This window comes from Anticarsia gemmatalis, chromosome 9, assembly GCF_050436995.1.
Source record: "Anticarsia gemmatalis isolate Benzon Research Colony breed Stoneville strain chromosome 9, ilAntGemm2 primary, whole genome shotgun sequence".
Classification (NCBI taxonomy): Eukaryota; Metazoa; Arthropoda; class Insecta; order Lepidoptera; family Erebidae; genus Anticarsia; species Anticarsia gemmatalis.
In genome coordinates, this window is record NC_134753.1 from 863,677 (window position 1) to 888,094 (window position 24,418).

At 37.2% G+C, this 24,418-nt stretch overlaps 3 protein-coding genes across 3 annotated transcripts; 1 reads left to right on the top strand and 2 right to left on the bottom strand.

The window, feature by feature from the left end:
- Nucleotides 1-5,550: 5,550 nt before the first annotated feature.
- aph-1 (gamma-secretase subunit Aph-1) lies at nt 5,551-10,053 on the bottom strand. The gene is made up of 3 exons (XM_076118544.1): nt 9,649-10,053; nt 8,972-9,145; nt 5,551-8,266 (listed from the first exon to the last, which is right to left on the bottom strand). The coding sequence occupies exons 1-3, from the start codon at nt 9,868-9,870 to the stop codon at nt 7,940-7,942; spliced, it is 723 nt and encodes a 240-aa protein (XP_075974659.1). The 5' UTR covers nt 9,871-10,053; the 3' UTR covers nt 5,551-7,939.
- Nucleotides 10,054-10,313: 260 nt separating this feature from the next.
- LOC142975303 (ATPase family gene 2 protein homolog A) lies at nt 10,314-13,521 on the top strand. Its single transcript, XM_076118068.1, has 2 exons — nt 10,314-10,759; nt 11,260-13,521. The coding sequence occupies exons 1-2, from the start codon at nt 10,411-10,413 to the stop codon at nt 13,143-13,145; spliced, it is 2,235 nt and encodes a 744-aa protein (XP_075974183.1). The 5' UTR covers nt 10,314-10,410; the 3' UTR covers nt 13,146-13,521.
- A 5,016-nt stretch (nt 13,522-18,537) lies between these two features.
- Nucleotides 18,538-24,156, bottom strand: wap (DDB1 and CUL4 associated factor wap). The gene is made up of 8 exons (XM_076118069.1): nt 23,983-24,156; nt 23,733-23,819; nt 22,863-22,965; nt 22,437-22,572; nt 21,843-22,093; nt 21,094-21,219; nt 20,301-20,482; nt 18,538-18,804 (listed from the first exon to the last, which is right to left on the bottom strand). Exons 2-8 carry the CDS (start codon nt 23,795-23,797, stop codon nt 18,606-18,608), a joined length of 1,062 nt encoding a protein of 353 aa, XP_075974184.1. The 5' UTR covers nt 23,798-23,819; nt 23,983-24,156; the 3' UTR covers nt 18,538-18,605.
- Nucleotides 24,157-24,418: the final 262 nt, after the last annotated feature.

Here is a 24,418-nt window from a genome sequence, read left to right on the forward strand (position 1 = left end):
ACGCGACGCGAATTCACAACGCAGAAAATTACGACACAAATTGCTGCGATGCGATTTCGTGCGGCAATGCGTCTCTCACGGTGATCACACAGGGTGAGGGGAATGCGCGTGCGAATCAATTCGCAAGTTCTTTCAATGCGTTGTGCGAGCTCGTAGATTTTTACGATGCGATTTCGCATCGCAGTTTTGTGTACAAGCCCTTAGTGCGGCAAACTGTTTTGTAGGGCAACCATTCCTTCAAGTGTAGTCAGCCGTACTGGACGTGTTTTTAGGAAGCGTAAGATGGATCGCAAAAAGATTATTGCACTGCTGTAATTGTTAAATAGATATAAAAGAAAAAGAAGATTCTGGGTTCATCCATTTATTACGATTATGAACTCCGATGGGAACTATTTTACTCAAAAGTACTATGCGTTGAGAACTAAAGAAGATTTTAGAAACAAACTTTCACAGACGCTCTTCCCCGCATCTTGCTTAGTAAATTTATTTTTATAATGTTCATCAGTTGTGTCCCAAAATACGGTGCGCTCCTCTATCCATACTAATAGTATAAATGCGAAAGCAACTCTGTCTGTCTGTCTGTCAATCACGCCTCAAATCAATTTGTATGAAATTTGGTATGGAGATATTTTGATACCCGAGAAAGGACATAGGCTACTCCGGGAAAATTACGCATTTCCATGGGAAAACTCAGGTGTCGGACGAAGTCGCGGGTAAAAGCTAGTTAAAGATAAAAAAATCTGTATCATATTCTGCCATTTTTTAATAAACAAAGAAGGCAGCGCAGGCGCGGCACGTCTTTCTTTACAGCTGTCTCCGAGCGGACTAAAATGGAGTCACCAAGGATGACGTAATATGCAGGAAAGTGCGATGCGAAACAGATCGGAAATTCTTATGGTGCGTTCATGCGAATTCGCAGATATTTGCGATGCGAATTCGCGGTTTTGTGCGGGAGCCCTAATAATTCTAACGTGTTTCAAAACTTACATTATTATAAACTAACTTCTGCCCGTGACTTAGTCCGCGTGAAAAGATTCCTCGGGGTCTTCCTTCTTGTTAGTAGTGGTTAGTAGTCAACCTAGTGTCAAAGTTGTTTAAGCCGCCCGAAGGCCTTTGACGTGGCTTAACGACTGGGACCGACTTTTTACGTGCCCTCCGAAGCACGGAGACACCCTGTTCAAATACCACTATGCGCTCACCCATCTATGGAATGACCGCGCCAAGGTTTGCTTAACCCACAGATCGTTTACCGAACGGTGAGCGCAACTGGCTACGGGCGCCTCATTCCTCGGGGTAGAAAATATCTAATGTTAATCCAGGTTATCAGTGTAATCCGTTCTATAGTGTACCTATCTATACTATATACTATTATACTATATACTATAATAAAGTAATATTATAAAGTTGAAGAGTTTGTTTGTTTGTTTGTTTGAACACGCTAATCTCACGAGCTACTGGTCGGATTTGAAAAATTATTTCAGTGTTAGATAGCCCATTTATCGAGGAAGGTTATAAGCTATATATCATCACGCTACTACCAATAGGAGCAGAGTACCAGTGAAAAATGTTACAAAAACGAGGAAAATTTTTAACGCTTATGTAACGCAAGTGAAGTTGCGCGGGTCAGCTAGTCGAGAATATACTTACAAACTTCGCATTCAAAATATTTGAAGGATTTAAAAATCTGGCACGAGATAATATATGCCTACATCATTTCATATGGGGAAAACCTAGTGCAGATTTGTAGATAATTCACACGAAGTTTTAGGGTTCCGTGCCCAAAAAATAAAACGATTATTCTAACGTTCGCTATCCGTTACTCTGTTACCAGGTTGTTTTTTATGAACCGTGATAGTAATTACGCTATAACAACTAATACTACAAAATTTACTTAAATAAAAAATAAAGGGGAAATGGAAACGCCGAGAGGGGACACCCTAGAAAGTCAAGTAATACGGAACATATCGATAATGGCTTGCAAAAAGGTCAGGTGCGTAGTACTCGTAACCGGCGGTCCTGTATGACAAGATGTATGGATGTGAATGAAGAAAAGAAAGATTGTAAGGATCTTATCAAGTGGCGTTTTCTGGTCTCTGCCTACCCGTATGGGGTAAAGGCCGTGATTTTATGTATGTATCTAAGGGGGTTCACATGCAATTGGCAGGTTTTTTGTGCCGGTTATAAATAACTAGCTGACCCGCGCAACTTCGCTTGCGTCACATAAGAGAGAATGGGACATAATTTTCCCCGTTTTTGTAACATTTTCCGTTGCTACTCCGCTCCTAATGGCCGTAGCGTGATGTTATATAGCCTAAGGCCTTCCTCGATAAATGGTCTATCAAGCACTGAAATAATTTTTCAAATCGGACCAGTAGTTCCTGAGATTAGCGCGTTCAAACAAACAAACAAACAAATTCTTCAGATTTATAATATTAGTATAGATAGTACGGAACAGGTCGCGCGTGAGTCCAGCTCGCACTTGGCCGATTTTTAATAGCGCCTAAGATATCGTAAAATTTTGTTAATTTAAGTTCATGACCTTCCTATGTTTTGAATGAATCGTAAGATACAGATAGTACATAATAAATACTACTATTATAAACATGTAACCGTTATAGTGTGTATGTGTGCTTGATTCGTGTTAGTGTGTGTAGTAAACAAACTCACGTCACCAGCCGCTGGGAAATTCCCAAGTTAGGGCTGACTTTAAATACATTTTAAACTGTGATAACGTTGTGATAATGTCTCGTTAGGCTTTTTTTATCATTATCTATGGTCAGTGGTCAATCTAGTGTCCAATTTTTATATGCATAATATAACACTCTTATCACCGTTCCTCTCGGTAGGACTGGTTGTCAGACTTTTTCAGAGCTTTTGACTACTGAGGCGCCCGTAGCCAGTTGCGCTCACCGATTGGTAAACGATCTGTGGGTTAAGCAAACCCTGGCGCGGTCATTCCATAGATGGGTGACCGCATAGTGGTATCTGAACAGGGCGTCTCCGTGCTTCGGAGGACTCATTAAAAGTCGGTCCCGGTTATTGTCAATTAAGATAACAGTCGTTAAGCCATGTCAAAGGCCTTCGGGCGGCTTGAACAACTTTGACACTAGATTGACCACTAACCATACGACAAGAAGAAGAAGAAGAAGAAGAAGATATGCATATGCATAATATAACACTCTTATCACCGTTCCTCTCGGTAAGACTGGTTGTCAGACTTTCGAGCTTTTGACTACTGATAACGACTGCCAAAGATCTTTGAAAACGACATCCAGGACTCACAATTTAACAATTTAATTTATAATCGTTACAATTACTGAATCTACCACTAGCTCGAAAAGGGGAGAGAGCCCTATGAGAAGAGCTAGCGAGAGACTTTTTATACCTATGTAAGTACATAACTTAATTTTAAATATAATGTAGTACCTAAGTAGCAACTATTTAATGTAAAAAGGTCATTTATGGTATTTCAAGAGCATACATACTATGTAAGATGATTAATAAATAAGTACCTAAGTACATTTCCTATTTGTAAAACCGCAAACAAGATGTAAACATCGAAAGACATTTTGCCTCCATTTCATTATTTCCTTAGTCTGTCATCTGACCGACTTGTTCATTGTTCAATAAAATACCTAAACGATTGATGAATAATTTACTAACTAATTCACGGTAAATACCGCGTTAAAAATACTAGTATTGTTCATAAAATTTCCCGTTCTTTTAAATCTTGTTTGAAGTAGTTAATAAAGCTCGTGGCTTAGATAACAACAGCCGCGCCAATCTATCTCTGAAGTTAAGCTATGCTTGCCGAGGTTGATGTTTGGATGGGTGACCATCTTATACATATCGAGTTCCTCCGTGTTTCGGAAGGCACGTTAAATTGTGGGTCCCGGCTGTCATTTTCGAAGATCTCTGACAGTCGTTAACAGTTGTCAGAAGCTTGAAAGTCTGGCAACCCGTCTTACCGAAGGGTATCGTGTTATCCCAGGTAACTGGGTTGTGGAGGTCAGATAGACAGTCGCTCCATGTAAAACACTGGTATCCAGCTGCATCCGGTGAGACTGGAAGCCGACTCCAACATAGCTTGGAAGAAAGGCTAAGCTGATATATACATAAATAATCATTTTATTGATTTTCCTACCATTTGTAGGCAGTTTCCTAAACGTAGGTAGAACTTGCTTAGTTGGTACGTACCTACATGAATGCGGCTGATCGTAAAGAAAAAACATATAAAGGAATAACGAATTTTATTTAAGATCATATTCGTTTCAGTCTTCTTCTTATCGTATGGTTACTGGTCAACCTAGTGTCAAATTAGTTCAAGCCAACCGGAGGCCTTTGACGTGGCTTAACTTCTGTTATCTTAATTGACTAAGTAGGTACAACCGTGACCGACTTTATACGTGCCCTCCGAAGAACGGAAAAGCTCAGTTCAAATATCACTATGTGGTCACCCATCTATGGAAAGACTGCGCAAAGGTTTGCTAAACCCACAGATCATTTACCGACTGGCGAGCGCAACTGATTCGCATCAATTATTTACTTTAAAATTAATTCGGTAATTAAATTAAAGACAGCCCTATACCTAATAGGCGTTTATTTTTTATGTTGAAAAAAAAAAATGTTATCATAATCGTGACCCGTTTGGATTGTTTAAAGTCAGAAGTCATCATATGTCGTGATTTGAATCATTAATAGGCTGATAAGAGGTCGGATTAATAACTTCATACGTGGCACTGATGGATAAGTTATCAGTCTTGCTGTTTTGGACGAGGGTTTGAACAGTCACTTAACCAAAAGCTGACAATTCCTAAAGGTCACTGACCTAGGTCTGTTACGACCAAATTGGTATAATAAGAATAATACCTATTTCTTTTTAAATTTTTAGTATTTGTTGTTATAGCGGCAAGGGAAATTCATCATTTGTGAAAATTTGAGCTTTCTAGCTATCACGGATTATAAGATACAGTATGGAGACAGACAGATAGACAGACAAACAGACAGCGGAGGCTTGGTGATGGGGTCCAGTTTTACCCTTCAGGTACGGAACCCGGTATACATTTATGTATAAATATGAATCGCCAAATGTATTGCTAAGCGCTAAAGAGGCTGAAAAGATTTCACTAAACGTTTTTTATAATATTCCTTGAAGTACAAGGATGGTTCTTTGGAGACAAAAAAAGCTTAAAAAAACAAAAAATAAGAATCAACTTAGGCGGTACGAAGTTCGCCGGGTCAGAAAGTATTTAATAAACATTAAACGCGAAACAATAAAAGTTACAATTATCAATAATTTTTGCTGTTTGTATAGTATCATGGCTAAAGACGTACGAAATGGCGTGCTATGTTTCGTCTTTCGTTAAATTTGACCCCACGGAGTCAAGTAATTAGTGCAGAGTTTAGTGATAATAAGTATCGTAAAATGATCATGTTTATTAAATAAAATGTTATTATTAGATAGGTTTTTTCCTTTTTCTGAGGCAGCTAACATTTTTTAGATTGTGTCATTTTCGAGCAACAAGTTAGGTAGCAGATAATAAAACAAAATTCTGTTCGCAATTATTTTATTTCGTAAAATACTTTTATTTATCTATCAACTGTGCTAACAGCTCGTAACAAGGTTGTCCAATTATAATACACTAACTGCCAGTTTCACGACTTATGGATAAGCGTCGGATACCGTATCTCACTGATAAATATATTATTAGGTCCGGAAAAAAGTCTTTTCGCATTATAGTATGTATGACCTTGTAATTAAATCTCTTTGGCTTCAAGAATCACAAATGAGTACAAGGTTCATTAGGTTTCTTTCAGTGAGCTCGTGAGGTACCCAAATATCGAGCTTTTTTTGTGTAGAGAAAAGATTTTATTACAAGTTCATACATACTATAATGCGAAAAGACTTTTTCCGCGACCTAATATTTTCATACATTTGCTGTCAATTTATTCATAGGTTATGGTACCCGGCCCTTATGCGTAAAGCGTAAATCTGGTCCAAAAGCCGTTTTCCTCACTTTTTGATAAGTTTCGGATAGCCTACCTGCTGGATTTTTGACAGTTCATATATAAGCTATCACTTTATCCGGAGGGTTATATGACTTATCAGTAAGGCGTGAATCTGGTCTAAATGCCCGGTTTCTCCACTTTTGGATAGACTATCTGACAGTTACGTCGATTGTTATCCAGAGGTGGTGAAACCGGAGAGGAATGTAAAAAATAAATATAATTTAAATTAGTTTATTGTACATTAGGTATCATTTATATAGATTTTTTAATGTCGTTATTTCACTGCTTATTTCAAAAACGGTTCTAACTCTTTTACCATTTTATAACAGTCCGACAACTTAGTAGGGAATTTTGGCATCAACGATATATCTCGATTCTAATAATAATTAATAATTTTATTTCCAAACTAAAGAAATGTGTTAAACAGGTTATCAACTGCATAAGCCTATGGGCCAATGATGTTACAAAATATGAATCATGATCTAGCACTTGAAAACTAGCATCTAAGGTTCTCTACTAAGTTGTTGGATTATAACAATTAAGTGTGTATGCAAGTACGTATGTTGAAACGACCGTATACGCGCTGTAACGCTAGTCTTACCCCCGGTTTCTGAGGTACATTTAGCGGTAGTTTATCTGTTCAATAGCGTTTAAGCTGATATAAACATGACATTTTGAAAAGATAAACTACCGTTAAATGTGCCTTAGAAACCGGGCATTATTCATATTTTTTGTAAAAGCTAAATTAAATTCGTAATCTCAAACTATCAAGATGGTTATTTAACAATAATATCTCGAGGAGTAGTCGTTTTACCGCTATATAGCATTTAATAATTATAATATTAATTATAATGTTAGAAAATCTAAGCGGTGTTTTTGTTTGATTCATTGATTTATTCGCGTTAAGAAAATAGTGATAAATCATAAAATAATTAATTCGCGCCATTACAAACATGCGAACTACGTCATAAAATATCCTGTCTAAGCGTGTGCACAATACACAGGTACACTCTATTCCTTCACTCTCATAGTCTGGTGGGACGGATAACCGTCACGACCAGTGAGAGGTCAGGCGCTGGACCGACGGTTTACGTGCTCTCCGAGGTATGGAGGTCCTAACTGCAAGCAATCTAATCTATCAAATCTAATTCTTAACAGTAAACCTCGGATAAGACTTTTTGGCCCAACAGACATACATATACATACATTTATATGATTGTTCCATTCCTACGATCCTTTTGACTATGTCATAGTTCGCATGTTTGTAATGGTCCGAGTTTAGTCATTTTAATTCTTACATATATACCTGACCGATTCCAAAATATTATGAGGTCACGATACTAAACGCGAACAGGGTAAAAAGCAACTGTATTGTACAAGAAATAAGGTTACTATTCCAATGAACTGAGATCGAGGAACTGGATATAAATTTAATATTTCTCAGATTTATCGCAGACAGAAACTTTTAAATGCATTCCAATTTGAAAGTAGTATAGATTCTGTTGTATAGAATAATGCATATTTTCATAAATATCGTAGAACAAGGACATAATATGAAGGAATTTGATCTTTATGACAGTTTAACACACCTGAATTAACTATCTATAAAACATATTTACATCCTTTTTTATTCAAAATTGTAGACAAACATATCTTTATCGAATGTCTTTTTCTATGAGAAAGCAATAAGGCTAAGTCTGCACTGACAAGCGGCTTGCATACCTCTAGATCCTGACAAACAGCCTTATTACGTGAAGTCTTCTTTACCGGCCCCAACACGGACTTAGCGCTAAGATTGAAGCCACTGGGCTTTATTGGCAAACCGACTGTCTGTACGTAACCTTATACAATTATATTCAACAACAGAACCTTTACAAAATGAATTATAAACACAAATTCATCCAAGCATTGAAAAATTAAACATAAAGAATTATGTCCGTACCGTAAAACTTTCTTTCAAGCTCTTTATCGAACCACCGGCTGAACGGAACGCAATATAAGCTGTGATAACTAACACAATATACGAAGGTAAGATAGTTGCTGCATACAGTTGTCTGCTGTTGAGCAAACTGAGGCCAGAGACGAAGAAATGTGAAAGGATGACCCAACCGACTTTGATGAAGTTCTTCTCGTCAAAACCACTGAAGAATATCACACTCCAAAATGTGTTGAGAAGAATCATGCAGAGAGTCATCGCTGCACTGGTTACGAAGAAGTATTCTGTTCCGCTCTGGAGGCCCAGAGTGCCAGGTCCTACCTGCAAGTACAAGTTAGGAATGTTAATACTACTAAGCGCCGGTTCCCACTTGACGGGTGTCGGATCCAAATATTAATCGGAGGTTTTAGTAGCAGAGCATTTTAAATGAAGCTTTTAATAACTAGCTATCACATTCGTAAACCATAATGTTTGGATTAACCGTAAATCATTAATGTTCAGATCCAACATCTGAAAAGTGGGAACCAAAGGCAAAACTAGCTAAGTAGATTTGCCTAGTAAATGGTATATGAAATTAATTGGTCAGATCAGCATAAATTTTCATGCCTATATACAGAATTTGAGTAAATCAAACAAAGTGGTTTTACACAAAACCTTGTAAAAATTTCAAGATTGGGTATAATTATGTAGAGCTATTTGTAACTCAAGCTTCTACGAAACGGAAACTACGTAAATTAGATATATAAATAGTAAACTGTGCATTTATATTCAAATTGTAATCGCTTTTTTATAAACAACAATACATAGAAAGCAACAAATATGAATGACCATTAAGGACAGCTCACATCAAGACGCAAGATGACACAGTGTGCACACTTTTAAAGAGTGGTTAAAAGATTGTACATGCCACATTGCGTCTCAGTTTGAGCTTACCGCTACAGTCTTACATCTTAGAAGGGTAACTTGCAATTACAATAGAAAACTCATGACTAAATTAAAGCATAGCATAAACAAATATTTACTTACTGAGTCAGCCAGGACATTGATCAGTGCGAAGGCTCCGCTCATAGTGCCAAAGCCAAGTCCTGACACATACGCCATTTCTAGCTTGTTGCTACCAATGTTGTGGTTCTCTGATATCTCCTTCAATCCCGCTTCAGTCTTCCTCAGTAGTAGGTACATGAAGTAGCGGAATGTTTCCTGGAACATACAAACATGTGCTTATAAGTAATTTCTTTTTCTGTCAACATAGGCTAAAGAACACTACTTACTACAATCCTTAATTTTTTTCTACAAATTAGTAGATGCAATTTTTTTTACAGAAATGATTCCTTTGCCATATCTGCTTAATATGTCATATGCTACGAGGACAGTAGGCTGTAATAGTATGTTTAAAGAATATTGCAATAGCTCCATGTTTTAAATACCTACCTTAACTAGGTAGGTATGTAATGTAAAAACTTGAAATTATTGTAACAAAACTGAGAATAAGTGATCACATCATTCATGTAAATTACAGTGATAAACACATTTAATTAATTAAATTGTAAATCATCTTCATTTATCTTAGCCTCTATAGAAAGCTAGCGTTACACTCCAAAGTAGGTTGAATAAATGAGTTGAAGGTATAGCATATGGTCTGTAAAGATTTTTGATTCTATAGAGCGAAAGTAAAGTATGAAGTGATAGCAGTGTTCGCTTACCTGGAATATGATAGCAAACACCATCCCAACCGCTAGATACGACCGTAAAGGCACCAGACCGTACCATACTAACGACGATAGTAAAAATGATAACAGCCACCCAAATGCTGCTGCTATCATGATGATGATGCGCACAGGGTCGTTGGCCACTGTCAGCGCGAACATCACCACCGGAGCCCCGAAGGCAAGGAGAGAGCAACTAAAGAATTCTGCGAGAGTCATCTTACACACTTACTAGCTCTATATCTACAAAAAATCCTAACTTAGACTAATATAAGGCTATATTCACACAGCTAACGGGTTTCTTTATAAGAATAATTAGTATAAGGATAATTGAAGTGGCATAAATAAGATGTTTTGATAAAAAAAACTAAATGAATCACAGTAAACGCAGTTGACGTTTACGGAGTTTGACAGAAACGGAAGAAAACATACTTTTGAGTTTTGACGTTTGTTGAAAAGTCGTAAAATCGTGATATCGATTGAGTATTTAATTTAACTTGTGAATAAGGAACGGTTCAGTGTTTATTTGGACGGAATTGTGTAAAAAATAAATCTGAATAATTATTTTAACTATCAATTTCGTATTGATTTACTGCATGAAGGTGAAACAAAACGATGCATATACATACATACGTTTCGTTCGTCATGTCATATTCATTTAATGTCAATTTAATCGATCCGCACATAACCTAACATTTGGCCATTATTAGACTAATTTAATTATAGAAAGCCCGTATAAAGGGGTTGTTATCACTTAACATGGCGCCAAAACAGGCCAAGAAGACACTGTGGGTGGACTGTGAGCGTTGCGGCTGTATCATTACGTCAAACGATAAGACTTCTCATTCTGAGTTGAATTGTGGGAAGGATCAGGTGAAATGTCCTTATGTAGAAGATGGGAAGCTGTATACTTGGCTGGAGAGGTCGGTAGCGGCTCCTGACAATGCCCCGAAGGATGCTGTGATGCTCCATCCATCTGCCGCGTCGTTAATCAGTGCAGTGATCGGGTGTCCCTTACTGCTGAGTAGGGAAGGTGCTCCTACGATGGTGAAGCGTATGTGGCCGTCTAAGTCTTCTGCGCCGGCCGCTGTTATACTACCTGCAGCTGGTAAGTTTGTCGTATTTGTGTAATATTAATGCATTTATTAAATCTCCTTGAAGGGAAATAACATGATTTGAATTTGTATGTTTCGAATCTAATTGGTGGTGATTGTAAGGGATGAATATCTAACTTACTGTTTCTAGGTATTAGTAAATAGGTAATAAACAATTAACACATTTTTTTGCCTTTATTAATCTTGTAGAATAGAATCTAATAGGAAATAGTATTATGTTAATTTAATTGAGTTGTGGTTATAGAATTTGTTACTTTATGTGTATTTTTAGGGTTAATCCTTTAATGTATAGTCATTTGTGATAAAAAATAATAATGCAATCATGCTACACTTATGTACTTGCTCATATTATAATTTATTATTGTGGATGAAAAGACTCTAAAGTCATTTGACAGATTTCATTCATCTTTAATGAATCCTTGGATTGGAAATAATTTACAAAAAATCCCTATGTTCTTTCTTATACCTTAAAGTATATATTTTTGATTTCCAGAGTTGTCAAACGCCTGGAGCAACGACAACAAGACAGTGACCGTGTCAGTTTTTGAAGAGGAAATTCCAAAGGCCACTCGGATGACAATAAGACTCAACAATCATAAAACTGAACATGACATATGTGATATTTTGAAACATAGCTTTTTTAACAATTTTGTTTCAATCGGGTGTATTCTAGTTTATTATTATTTTGGTAAGAAGTTAGAGATAGAGGTGATTGATCTTAAATCAGATGCTTTAGAGACTAAGGAATGGTATGTTTTAAGTGAAAATACTACTTGGATCATGGAGAAAGAAACAGCACAAGCTAATAAGAAAAAAGTGCAATATTTGGGAGGAGTTGACAATATCCTTGAAGAAATACAAACATACATTAAAATAGCTTTTAACGCAGATGAAATGGCAGCAAACTTCCAACCTACTAGAGGACTTCTGCTTCACGGACATTCCGGAGTTGGAAAAACAGCCATCTGTAAATATATAATCAACTGCTTCAACTGTTTTCACGTAGAGATAAACGGTACCACAGTGTTCAGCAAATACTTTGGCGAAACAGAAAATATGACAACGAGTTTGTTTGATAAAGCTGTGGAGAATCAACCGAGCATTATATTTGTTGATGAGATAGAGACTATATGTCCTAAAAGATCTTCAAGCAGTACAGAACAGGAGAGGCGAGTGACTTCTGCTTTTGTCGCCGCGTTGGACAGACTGCACGAAGAAGGGAGTAAGGTCTTCATTCTAGCTACGACTAGGAAGCCTTACAGCATCGACCCGATGTTACGAAGGTTCGGGCGACTTGACAAAGAAATAGAAGTTCCTATACCAGATAGGATAAAACGGAAGGAGATCCTTTACAGCTTGCTCAAAAGTCTGCCACATAAAGTGAGCCAATTGGACAGTATTGCAGACCTAGCTCATGGGTATGTGGCAGCTGATTTGGTAAATCTTTGCACACAAGCCAGTATGAAGTGCATCAAACGTTCCAGTGAGTTCATAGAGCGTGAGGATCTGATGGCAGCGCTTACTATAGTAAGACCCAGTGCTATGAGGGAGTTGTTGATCGAAGTACCTAACGTCAGATGGACAGATATCGGCGGGCAAGCTGACTTAAAGCTGAAGCTACGTCAAGCTGTCGAGTGGCCTTTGAAACACGCCGACAGCTTCAGAAGACTCGGCATTAAACCACCAAGTGGAGTCTTATTGTATGGACCACCAGGCTGTTCGAAAACCATGATAGCCAAAGCCTTAGCTACCGAAAGTGGTTTAAACTTTTTGTCAATCAAAGGACCTGAGTTATTCTCGAAGTGGATCGGAGATTCCGAACGCGCGGTCCGAGATTTGTTCACTAAAGCACGTCAAGTGGCGCCCTCTATCATATTCTTTGATGAAATGGACGCTATTGGGAGTGAAAGAGGAGCGTCGGCGGGAGACAGTGGTGTTCATCAAAGAGTCCTAGCACAACTTCTAACGGAGTTAGATGGAGTGGTTCCTTTGAACTCAGTCACGATTCTAGCCGCTACAAACCGTCCGGACATGATGGACAGAGCGTTGCTTAGACCTGGCCGATTAGACAGACTCATTTACGTCCCACTACCAGATTTCGAAACACGATTACAGATTATAGAGTTAAATCTAGCTAAAATGAGTACAAGTGACGATGCGAACTCTCATAATCTTGCGGCGAGAACCGAAGGGTTTTCGGGAGCGGAACTACAAGCGTTATGCCATGAAGCTGCTCTGAAAGCTTTAGAAAACGACTTGGATTGCGCTGAAATAACCATGGAACATTTCGAGCGAGTGTTATGCGATTACAAACCAAGGACGCCACAGTACCTGCTAGATGTTTACGAACAATTCGCCTTGGGGCAGAGATCTGGATAGTTGCCAAATTAGATACTAGTAAGCTTATATCATAGGACCATAGGTCCCGAGTGTAGTGTGTCATTAACCATATCTATCGATTTGAAAACCCCATCAAGTAAATACAGGGGTAGAGTATAAGTAGGTGTTTTTGTAGTTTTATACTCGTATACGCAAATAAAATACATTTACCTCTTTTGAGTCAAAATTTATTTGATAAGATTACTTAAAAACTAAATTGAACATAAATTAATAATTAGTCTAATCCTTAAATAATCACATTGTTTTGATTAATACATGTTTAACCTCTAGTTGACAGTAAAATTGCTAGTTTCCGCCATTTTACAGTAATATACATAATATTATTTATTAAAGACTTACAACATTCAATATTGGTTTTATTTAACCAAACCACGATTTTCAGGAAGTTTATTTGTTAGTCCGTTTTATACGTAAAATAGCTAAACCGATATGAGTTAAAATTTTACAGTGTTCAATTATAAACTAAGCACTTAATCTTATTTTTTAGCTTCATACAAATATGTATAATTCGACAATAAAACATCAGAAACTAGTAATTCTACGTGTACATAAGTCAGGATAAATAAATACATAAACAGTCCCAAAGTCGACACACAGTCAGGTTTCATGCACACATTGGCGTAACTAAATGAAAATATTATTTTGAGTCATACTCATAAATGTATACGAACAATACAAGATGTTATTCTGAGCTCTTTTTCTCCATAAATCACTCTTCTACGAGCTAAAAGACAGAAGAGGTGATCTAATTTATTTGTTTTAGTACATTTATACCTATAACGCCTTTTTCCTAAAGGAGTAGGCATAGACCAAAGAACTCCGCTTGCTACGATCCTTACAAAGTTCCGTTGCCTTATTCACATCTAGGTATTTGTTTTAGTAATTTTCTCAAATAATATTTAAGATTTAAGCTTTCGTCGATGTGTTACGCCAGTGTAGCAATAAACAAAAAATCACATCTTAAATGCACTTCAAAAAGTACTTTCCTACTTTTGAAACAATCCTCCTTATATCTCCCATGCAATACATATAGAAACCTCCTACAGAAAAGTCTCTTATAATCAATTATACAAGACGTTAGGGCGATAACAGACATGCTACTTTAAGAACCGGCGATCAGCGATTTAGCTGCAAAGAAGGAAGTTAGATGTATCATGTAATGTCAACTTAGGCTGGTTTTATAGCTACGCTGTCAGACGCGCCGTTGAGCAGCGCGCGTCTGAAATACGCGCGGTCTGCTGTAAAACGAGATTAACACCGCGCGTTTCATCAACAGCGCTGCTCGAGCGCGTGGCTATAAAACGCAACTACTACCCCCATACAAATACAAACGCGCGCGCTTCAGCCGCGCTGTCGAAACGCGTAGCTATATAACCAGCCTTAAAAACGCCATTTGCGGCCATTTAGCCGCCTTTCAATGCAGCAACTGATTGCTCCACTACGCTATGGGTACTTACAAACAAACGCGACGTTAACGTTGCATTTCTGCCACATTGGAGGAACGCCACGTTTGTAAAACGCCAGTGCAATAGCCTAACCGAAGTTAGCATCGATAGAGCCGCTAAAACGCGTGGTCGTGCTATAGCGTACGAACAGTTGCTAAATTGCCAAAAGTTGATGGTAAAAGTAGCATGTCTAAGGTGGCCCTTAATGTTGGAGGTAAAAATAGATCTATTTTGTTTTTCCCATAATTTCAGCAGTGCTCAGACTTATCACCTAATAACTGATAATCAATCAGTAACCCTCATTTTACAAGTAGTGATAGATTTTGAAAATCACGCCTTCCCATAGGGGTAGGCCGAGACCAGAGAACGCCACTTGGTAAGATCCTTACAAACTTCCTTTGCTTCATTTAAAACATTAGTCTTGAAATAAGATCGAATTTTTAGTTCGTGCAAATTTTGTAACATCCGCAAATTTAGATTGTACAGTATATTCAAGTCTGAGCACTCCCCTACAACAATCACAAATCATCCCAACGGTACAGTTGTAGTATAAAAAATTTAGAAAACGTTATTATCAGTCTTTTACAAAAGAGATAATGTTTTGATGACGTCAAATACAATGAATATATTATTACACCGTCACTTACCTCACTACGGTAGACAAGTGTGCTATTGTACACTAATGTACATAAGTATTTATAACACTATTTATTTAGATATACCGATTGTCCACTTGGCGAGAACGTAAATGCGCCACTTATCTTTGTGTGTCTGAATATAGCAACAGGTCGCAGAAGGTGAAACATAAATACAAGAGACAAGGAGTGCTGTTGATGAAAACGAAACAACGACGATGACGTCTTTACGTTTCAACCGTACACTTAATACCTCTTGTTAAATTTATCGCCTTCTGCTTTGCTTTGCGACTTGTTGCTAAATTCAGACACGCAAAGTAAAATGAGGTTTACTATTCGTTGATTACAGCCGTTTAATTGTACAACAATAAATGTATGCATCGTAATCTTGCCAACTTCACGCCGCCGGCGCAATGGACAAACGGTCTAAGGCTGGATTTTCTATAAAAATGTGAGAGTTATTCTACGTCTGCGTTGAAAACAATAACTGGTTATCGTCAAAATGCACTTTTTCTTTACATTTTGCTATAACACGTCACATTGCATTGTATTCTTCACTAACGTAGAAAAACGGGCGATAGGAGAACAGTGTGCGGAAAAAAACTACTAAAAGGTAAGCGAGGTTTAAAAAGAAAAGTAATTCCTATTAGTACATTTTTTTCTAACGCACCGTCCTCCATCACTCTAAGAGAAAACCCAGCCTTGTGGTAATAAGCCTATATCACATTTATAAGCATTGATATTTTGTCTTTAGAAAATAGTTTTACTATAGACAAAATATGTGCAGATGCTGATAAATATGACAGACTTGCAGACCATATTAACACAGTTACAAAACGTTATGGAACAAATTATTGTCTAACGTTAAATAACTTATGTGCTATATAAGTTTGTATAGCGAGAATCAAGGACATTTATTAGATTTCACAGTACAGAATTACAGCTGTATAAGTGAAAAAGAAAGATGGAAATTTCAATTTATAGATACCTTTACCCAGAAGAAAACACACTGGTTTTATAAAATGACCTTTGTTATAATCACTAAGTAATTTAGAAGCGACAAAAGAAGGGTAACACAAAAACCAACAACAATGGTTGAAAAGGCAGCTAGCTCGCACCCCTAACTAAAAGCTAGGATAAGGACTACCCCTTTTAAATTCTGAAAGTTGCTTCCTCGATTTAGCCAACGCATAGGAATAAGGTTTATTCTACAATGAGAGTAGACCGGTGTCCATAAGCCAATATTAAGCTACCCATTCATCAATTCTCGCTAAACAATGATTTAAATTATTTTCCATACGCAGTAATCAAATCAACAAAACTTTCTATTTACACACATTACCTAAGTCGATGATTCATCGAATCGCACGCATCTTTAAATATAAACTAATTTTCTCACACTGTATATTTACATATAACATACATTTTAGTTAAGTATGGATAGTTACAAAAATACTCAGAAAATGAACAATTTCTTAACCACTGTGTGCATTTACTATGCGTCATTTAACTTTAAGGCGCAATGCTACACATATTATACGGTTCGGCAATATTCATCGAAGAACAAAACTCTACTCACTTGTTCGGCTCATACCGATTGGGTTAAAAGACGTCTACAATAACAAACATATAAGGTCGGAGAAAAAGTATTTTCGCATTATAGTATGTATATGAACTTGTAATAAAATCTCTTTGGCGCCAAGAATCACAAATGAGTACCTACATGGTTAATTCAGTGAGCTCGTCAGGTACCCAAATATCGAGCTTTTTTGTGTAGAGAAAAGATTTTATAACAAGTTCATACATACTATAATGCAAAGAGAGTTTTTCCCCGACCTAATATTATCCAAGATAACGCGCATGTGTACGGCCTTATTGTAAATTATGCGTTCCACATTTGTCGTGTGGGCGGGCTCTAAATGCCACGTTTTGAAGTAATTTGTAATTATCCAGACTTATCTGAACGCACTGTATAGTATACACATTATTTAATTGATGATTACCTAACCATACTTAGAGCTTAAATATGAAAACGCGAAGTATCAACAACGCTAATTTTTGCAGTATTTCACAACGCTTAAAGTTGCGATATACATACCAAACTATTGAACCGCGTAGCTTTCATACATTTTTGCGGCATGTCACAACGCTTAAAGCTGCAATATACATACACAACTACTCAATCGCGGCCTTTTAATGTTCCTAATCGCCAAAATTAGCGTTGTCAATCGCAATATGTTGGGAAACATCGCGATTTTAAATTAAGGCTCTATAGCATACCATCACACACTTCTTATTCACAGAAATGTATTTTTTATAATAACGGGCAATTGTGCAGAGTTTTATCGGGATTCAAAATGAATCCGCGATCTAAATTGATGATTTCGAGCCTGTATTAACATTGGCATTGATGATTTTGTTATTATTTCTTACTTGACAATGGCTAAAGCTGATTTTATAGTTAAGCTTGTGGTTAAACACTTAAATGCCAGGGATAACAGATAAATTTAAAGATTATCCCTCTTATTCATAAACACACTATAAACCTATTTTACTTAAAAAGCTGCTATATTATGTTTTCTGTCTTTCATTTCGCTAAGGAGTGAAAGAAACAAAACACTTTATAAGCATTTTATAACTTCATATATACTTATGAAATAGAGCGTATAAGTTTATTGTATCAACGGATGATCGTATGACACAAACGTAAAAATATCACTATGCCTGATACGTTGCGGTTCAAATGTGACGTTGTCAAGTTCGTTTTAAAGTAGCAAATAAAGTATACGTGCACGTATACGCTCGTATACGTATCTATACGTATACGTATTATGCGTGCCCGCGCGACCATTACTATAAAATCAGCTTAAACTATTGTCCAAATTGTTGATTGATTGTATGTATTTGAATGTAGATTAAGTCACGTTATATACCGTGGAATTTAGCTTTAGTTATTGATTACTAATAAAGTTATAAATATGAAGACTTTACTATGCAACAATAAGTAAAAACAGGAAAAAGGCATTGTCTTCAAGAAATTCAATTACCAGTAGCTCTTTTTTCAGAGAGCGAAAATAAATTTGATGTAAAATAAGATTAATAATAAACAGACCCAGAAATTGATTAGTTATTACAACCTTGTTAGCATGTGTCAAACCTTCAAATAGGAATAGGATAATCTGACAAATACTGAGTTTGTCTGCTCTTATATTCTTAGACACATGTTACTTACTCATCAAACTATCCAATCCTATTTGAAAATATCATATAGACACTTAACCAACGAATTCGCTAAACTCCACGGCACCACAAACCTACAGAAAACCGAATCCTTGTAAGAACACAAAACATTACGTCTATTAGACGCGCAGGATCTCGGTGTGGCGGTTGTAGCAGATGGCGATCCAGTCGGGCTGCGTGGCGCCCCACTGGATCTGGTTGACCTCGCCCTCGGCCGCCGTGTAGGCCAGGATGGGGTCCTCGATGGCGCGCGGCATCTGCTGGATGTCCCAGATCAGCGCCTGGTGGTCGTCGCCCGCCGTGCAGATGTGGCACGAGCTGCGGGGAAACATGGCTCTGTAGCTCTTTTGGGACTTTTAACACTGTCGGTAAAAGAATGTTACTGACGAAAGGCAGCTGTCCCACCGCCAACGATGAACGATGAACGAGAAACGAGTAGAACTAGAAACTATAAACGAATTGACGATCAGCAGGAAGCGAGTGTAGTTTCGATAGTTTTGTCGCCGCGCTATAAGCGAGTGTGTAAGCGTGACGAGCGATCACTCGCGCCACTTGTCAATGTCCGACAATATCGTTCTCTGTGGGGACACAAAACTGAGTTCAAAAGAGCGAGCATCGCTAAACGAGTATCGCTGAGCGAGTTTATTTTTGACAACTTGTCGCTTAGCAACAAAACTAGTAAAGCGAGTCGTCGCCGGCAGTGTGAAAAGTAAGCGATACCTATTTGTATATGCATCTCTTTTATTTACACGGAATGTTATATCTATTGTACATTTCTTGAGCAAAAAAAAGTCGATAGTTTATCGGAAGTGGAAGTGGAGGTTTGCTGTATGCGTCTACGTTTACGAATACTTATGATATTCAAATGATGGGAAAATAACTAAAACTTTGCATCATCATCAACCTAGCCTTTCTTATATACTTATTGGAGTCGGCTTCCAGTCTCACCAGATACAACAGAACAAGGATTTTTTCATGGAGCGACTGTCTATCGGACTTTTACAATCATCTAAACCAAAAATATGCATCCTATATAAAACTGTTAGTCTTAAACCCTCTCCAATGGAGAATGTTAACAAATTTGGATTATTAGCTCTCCATATTCTCTGTTAAAAATAACAAATACTAGTGAAAGAATTACTTTGATACGTCAATTAGTTTCCGATTTATAAGTAAAACAAGTTGTAACCGCACGGTGACGGTGTGACGTCATTGTACACTACGCTAAGTCTGGCTCACATAGTCTTTTTTAATAATATTTACTATTATTACACTTTAAATGTAATAAGCAGACGAAAACACAAAAAAATACTGCAAAAGCTATTACATTTACGGCTGGAGACTTGATATTAAGCGGGACGCGGCCCGCGCGGCGTGGTGTACTATGACGTCACGCTGTTAGCGGGACTCGATATTTTTTGAAAATTTGAATGCTTGTAAAATCAAAACTACTTGGTATTTTTGACTAAAACAAAAACTAATTTTCATGTACATGTACAGGCTTTACTGAGTCAAAATTTCAAGCGATTTGGCATACCTAGTAACATTCTCCATTCTGGGATCATTGACAATCAGTAGATCAGTAATTATTTATCTGTCACCAATTACAATCACGGCAAAGATTCCTCTTTAATACTTCCATGCACTTCTTTTCTGAGCTAGCATCTAATAGTAAATGAAAAAATTTGACCCACTAATGTCCCACTGCTGGGCAAGGGTCTCTTCTCGTAATAAAGGAGGGGTTAGGCCCTGAGTCCTGACCACGCTGGCCAAGTGCGGGTTGGAGACTTCTACTTTAGTTATATTAAGTTTACCTGTGTGGAGCCCAAGCGATGCCATTAACACAGGCGCGGTGGTTGTTGAGCCGCGCCACCGGCGTGCAGGGCACGCGCACGTCCAGGATGATCACCTCGCACGCGTCCATGGCCACCGTGGCCAGGTAGTTCGGGTCCTGCTTGTTCCACGCCAGCCGGAGTAGCGGCGTGTGCTGAGGGTCCTGGGCACAAGGAATACAAATTCAACATCCAGGATTTTATTTAGAGCAGGGGTTACCAACCTTTTCTTAGTCCGGGACCACTTTTATATTACTCTTGTTAGCAGGGACCACTATGTAAGTACGAATAATAGAAGAAGAATATTAGAAATAAAGTGTAATAATCAACCTGAAATTTTTCAAATCATTCGCGGACCATATTTCTCCTTCCACGGACCACTGGTGGTCCGCGGATCACTGGTTTAGAGGGTATCTCAAGTTGCTCGTGAGAGAAATAGATATTTTAAGTGTCTGCGAATGCGTAAAAAGCTTTTCTTGGCATGATCTGAACTCTAACTTAACTGTGGACCCAAAATGGTGATTGCTTTTATCTACTCCTAGATTTTATACGATTTTATTTTTTTAGAACAGTCAATCGCTATAATTAAAATTTTACGCTTTATTAACTTGCGAGCTTTCTAGCATTTGTTAAAAAATATTTAAATTCAACAGGTATACCTAACAGCGAATAATGTATTAAAATAGCTCCTACAAAGAAGATATCGTCCAAATGTCAAAACCTCGATAGGATATCATCGATGCTGTCGAACTAGTGTCAAAAATCAACAACATACCTCGTAGATAATAGTGGAGTGTTCGAGATGTCGGAGGTCAAACATCCTCACAGAGCCGTCAGCCCCCACTGAGGCGAACATGTCGCGACCGCCGCCCGCGCGGCTGAACGCGATGTCGTATACTTCCTGTAGAATACAAACAATTATTTGAATCTATACTAATATTATAAAGCTGAAGAGTTTGTTTGTTTGTTTGAACGCGCTAATCTCAGGAACTACGTTACTGTTACTACTCAGTGTAAGATAGCCCATTTATCGAGGAAGGCTATACGTTATATATCATCACGCTACGACCCATAGGAGCAGAGTACGAGTAAAAAATGTTACAAAATCTGGGAAAATTTTGACGCTTTCTCTCTTATGTTGCAAACGAAGTTGCGCGGGTCAGCTAGTAACATTGTAAAGTAATAATCAAACTATTCAAAAACATGTTATGTTAATATTATGCGAAGAAAGTACTTCATAATAAGAACTGGAGACTGAAAATGACTGAAGCGTATCGCACATGTTGCAAGTCGAGGTTTTGAGTTCAATTTCCTCACAAAACAAATATTTGCATACACAACAAAAATTGTCTTGTGGTACTCATATTCTTCGTACCTATGTTTGTAAAGTTCCTAGGGCAAAAGGCTTTACCCCTTCATCTCATAACCTAAACACTGCCACACTACATTAAATTGGAAATAATCATCAAAATAATAACTACAGTTCCACTAAATAAGAAATCTAGGGAAAATAAAAATTCATACCTTGTCATGAGCAATGAGCTGTGTCTTCACATGTCCGGACACCTCATTAACCCTGCCCAACACTTGTCCAGTTTCCAGCCCCCAAATAGTGCAAGTGGTATCAATACTGGACGTTCCGATGAGGTTGGGGTCCACCTCGTTCCAGTCAAACGACGTGAGGGGGGCGCAGAAGTCTGAGTTCTTGTTGTTGTTTAACACACACTCGAAGAGGGTGTAGGGCTCACCGGCCCGCCAGATACGGAGGTAGTCACCTGTTGGAGAAATTGGGGGTTAATTGAGACTTTTTTAAGCTATTTCAGTCACTATAATACGAGTGCTTTTATTTTCTGTAAGGCTGGTGAGAGATCGTACGTATACGTGCACGTAGGTGACGATTACGTAAACGACTGTGACGAGTATGCACCTTCTTTTATTAATGAAATCTTGAATATATAAAGATTAACTAATCATAAGATGATTGCATTAGATGCCCAAGATCAGACTCCTATAATATTTAGTATTGATGTTACTTTAAATAGAGCTTAATGCATATTGTCTACCTTTTGCCCCAAAATTATCAATTTAAACAAAGAAAATGATTGTAAAATTACTCACCACTAGTAGCCAACAAGTCAGGGTACACTCCCTTGCTGTCAGGGATCCACATGATCTTAGTTGTGGGGTAGGGATGATCAAATGTACTCTTTGAACTAAATTCACTTGTGTCTTCATCCAGGGAGATGATTTGCACCTGAATAAAAATAATTTATTCCACATTAAAAGCCAATAAAGCACTTTTAAATTGCAACACAGAACATAGATGATATTATTAATTTGCCGTTTCAGGATTAAGAAAAAAAATTATTTTAGAGCCTTCCCCAAATTCGAGTCAGTATTTGTTGTGTTTCAACAACAACACAAGAATTTCTAATACATTTACATATTTAATAATTTGTACTGATCTCTATATAATGTTGAATAAGGACAGAAAGTTCTTATTTATTTATTTATGTGTTTGAATACAAGATTTTAGAGTCTCACCTTGTTGTTGTACTCTTCTACGAAGCTGCCGAGAGCAAGACGGAACCTCTTGTCTGGTCGCACTGACCAGTTCATGGAGTATAGTGGCCATGGTGCTTGATATCTGGTAAATAAAATATTCATTCATCAATGGAGACTGTCGGAATAGCAGGAGTGTATTCTTCGAGACTATATGTTTATCCTCTATCACAATAAAAAACTTTATAAAGAATTCTGAACTCATAATAAGAGAATAATTTGTTGAAAATAGTTACTGTGAAAAAATACCAAGATAATAGAGGTCTCACCTTCATTGTGATTAGAAAATTTGCTCTTGGATGACTGAAAATGGTCTAGGTGCATGTGAAAAAAATATTTCTTCATCAAATAATGACGAGAGTGAGTGATAAGGTTGTAAATCATTCATTATCTCCAAGACATAAGAATCAGAAATATTTATTTACCAGAAACGTGGGACAAAGTCTGATATGATACTGAATGTTTTTATAGACAATTATGTTGTTTAATGATATGTAAACCATATTTTTATTACCTTATCTAGAATAGCTTATGTTTATCTTCAATTTACATTATGAGGAAGATACAAGAGTTGTTGAATTAAAAAGAAAAGAAAACAAGTTTATTGTGTCAAGAGCCTAAATTAGGGGTACTAGTTTCCGAAAGTGACTATTCTCATATTTTCAATATTTAAGCATTCTCTACAGTCGAAAAGTAAATAAACATAGATAAAGTATAGTCTTTCTAACGATTTGCTCTCCGCCATGTACAGACATGCGCATCACAACCTCGGGGAGACTGTCCTGCCGATTTGTTTACTTTTTGACCACCATGTGAACAGGTCGGCATGGGAATCATTAAATACACACTTACTTGTATATTTCCTTGCGTTTCGTGCTTGAACTCGTCGTGCTCGAGCTGCTATGTGGCATAGACATGATGCACGATTATAAACAGAACCTAGAAAATAATTACGCCATTTAAACATGAGTTAGCGCCTATAACACTTTACTAATGACGTATTTAGGACACTACATGCTTACACTTGCTGTAAATCAGCATAATAGCGTTTATTTCACACGAAAATAGATCAAAATAGACCACGATATTGTTGCAAACATACCTTTATATACAACAACTGAACAAGGTCTGTGTTGTGGTTTTTAACCAAGAATTTGGTTAGAATTGAACAACCGTAGTATTTCACTGATATTAGACTTCTTTCAACACTTTATTTTAAAACTTTATTCAATAAAAAAACGAAAGCATTATTTTCATACTTTTGACAGTACTAATGACATTTAATGTTGGTGTGTTGCCATTTTCAGAGAGTAAGGTTACATGCCTAACCTTAATTTATAAAAATACATCTTCATACGCAAAATAATATAATACAATTCATAAATACTATGTTGTGAAGATGAATCGTGAATTAAAGAATTATTTTGGTTGATATGATATTATTAACTTGAATAGTAACTTTTACAATGACGCATGCAGTTAATCATTTTCTTAGGTGGCAATTATATTAATTTGTTTTTTAATTATGAGAACTGACT

Excerpts from the sequence above, each read along its gene's own strand:
- aph-1 (XM_076118544.1), bottom strand. The coding sequence starts at position 9,870 with ATGACTCTCGCAGAATTCTTTAGTTGCTCTCTCCTTGCCTTCGGGGCT. Across the intron at positions 9,146-9,648 it reads TGTTTGCTATCATATTCCAG|GAAACATTCCGCTACTTCAT; the intron begins GTAAGCGAACAC and ends TGTATGTTCCAG. Across the intron at positions 8,267-8,971 it reads TCAATGTCCTGGCTGACTCA|GTAGGACCTGGCACTCTGGG; the intron begins GTAAGTAAATAT and ends TTGTACTTGCAG.
- LOC142975303 (XM_076118068.1), top strand. The coding sequence starts at position 10,411 with ATGGCGCCAAAACAGGCCAAGAAGACACTGTGGGTGGACTGTGAGCGT. Across the intron at positions 10,760-11,259 it reads TGTTATACTACCTGCAGCTG|AGTTGTCAAACGCCTGGAGC; the intron begins GTAAGTTTGTCG and ends TTTGATTTCCAG.
- wap (XM_076118069.1), bottom strand. The coding sequence starts at position 23,797 with ATGTCTATGCCACATAGCAGCTCGAGCACGACGAGTTCAAGCACGAAA. Across the intron at positions 22,573-22,862 it reads TAGAAGAGTACAACAACAAG|GTGCAAATCATCTCCCTGGA; the intron begins GTGAGACTCTAA and ends ATTTTTATTCAG. Across the intron at positions 20,483-21,093 it reads ACTCCACTATTATCTACGAG|GACCCTCAGCACACGCCGCT; the intron begins GTATGTTGTTGA and ends CCTTGTGCCCAG.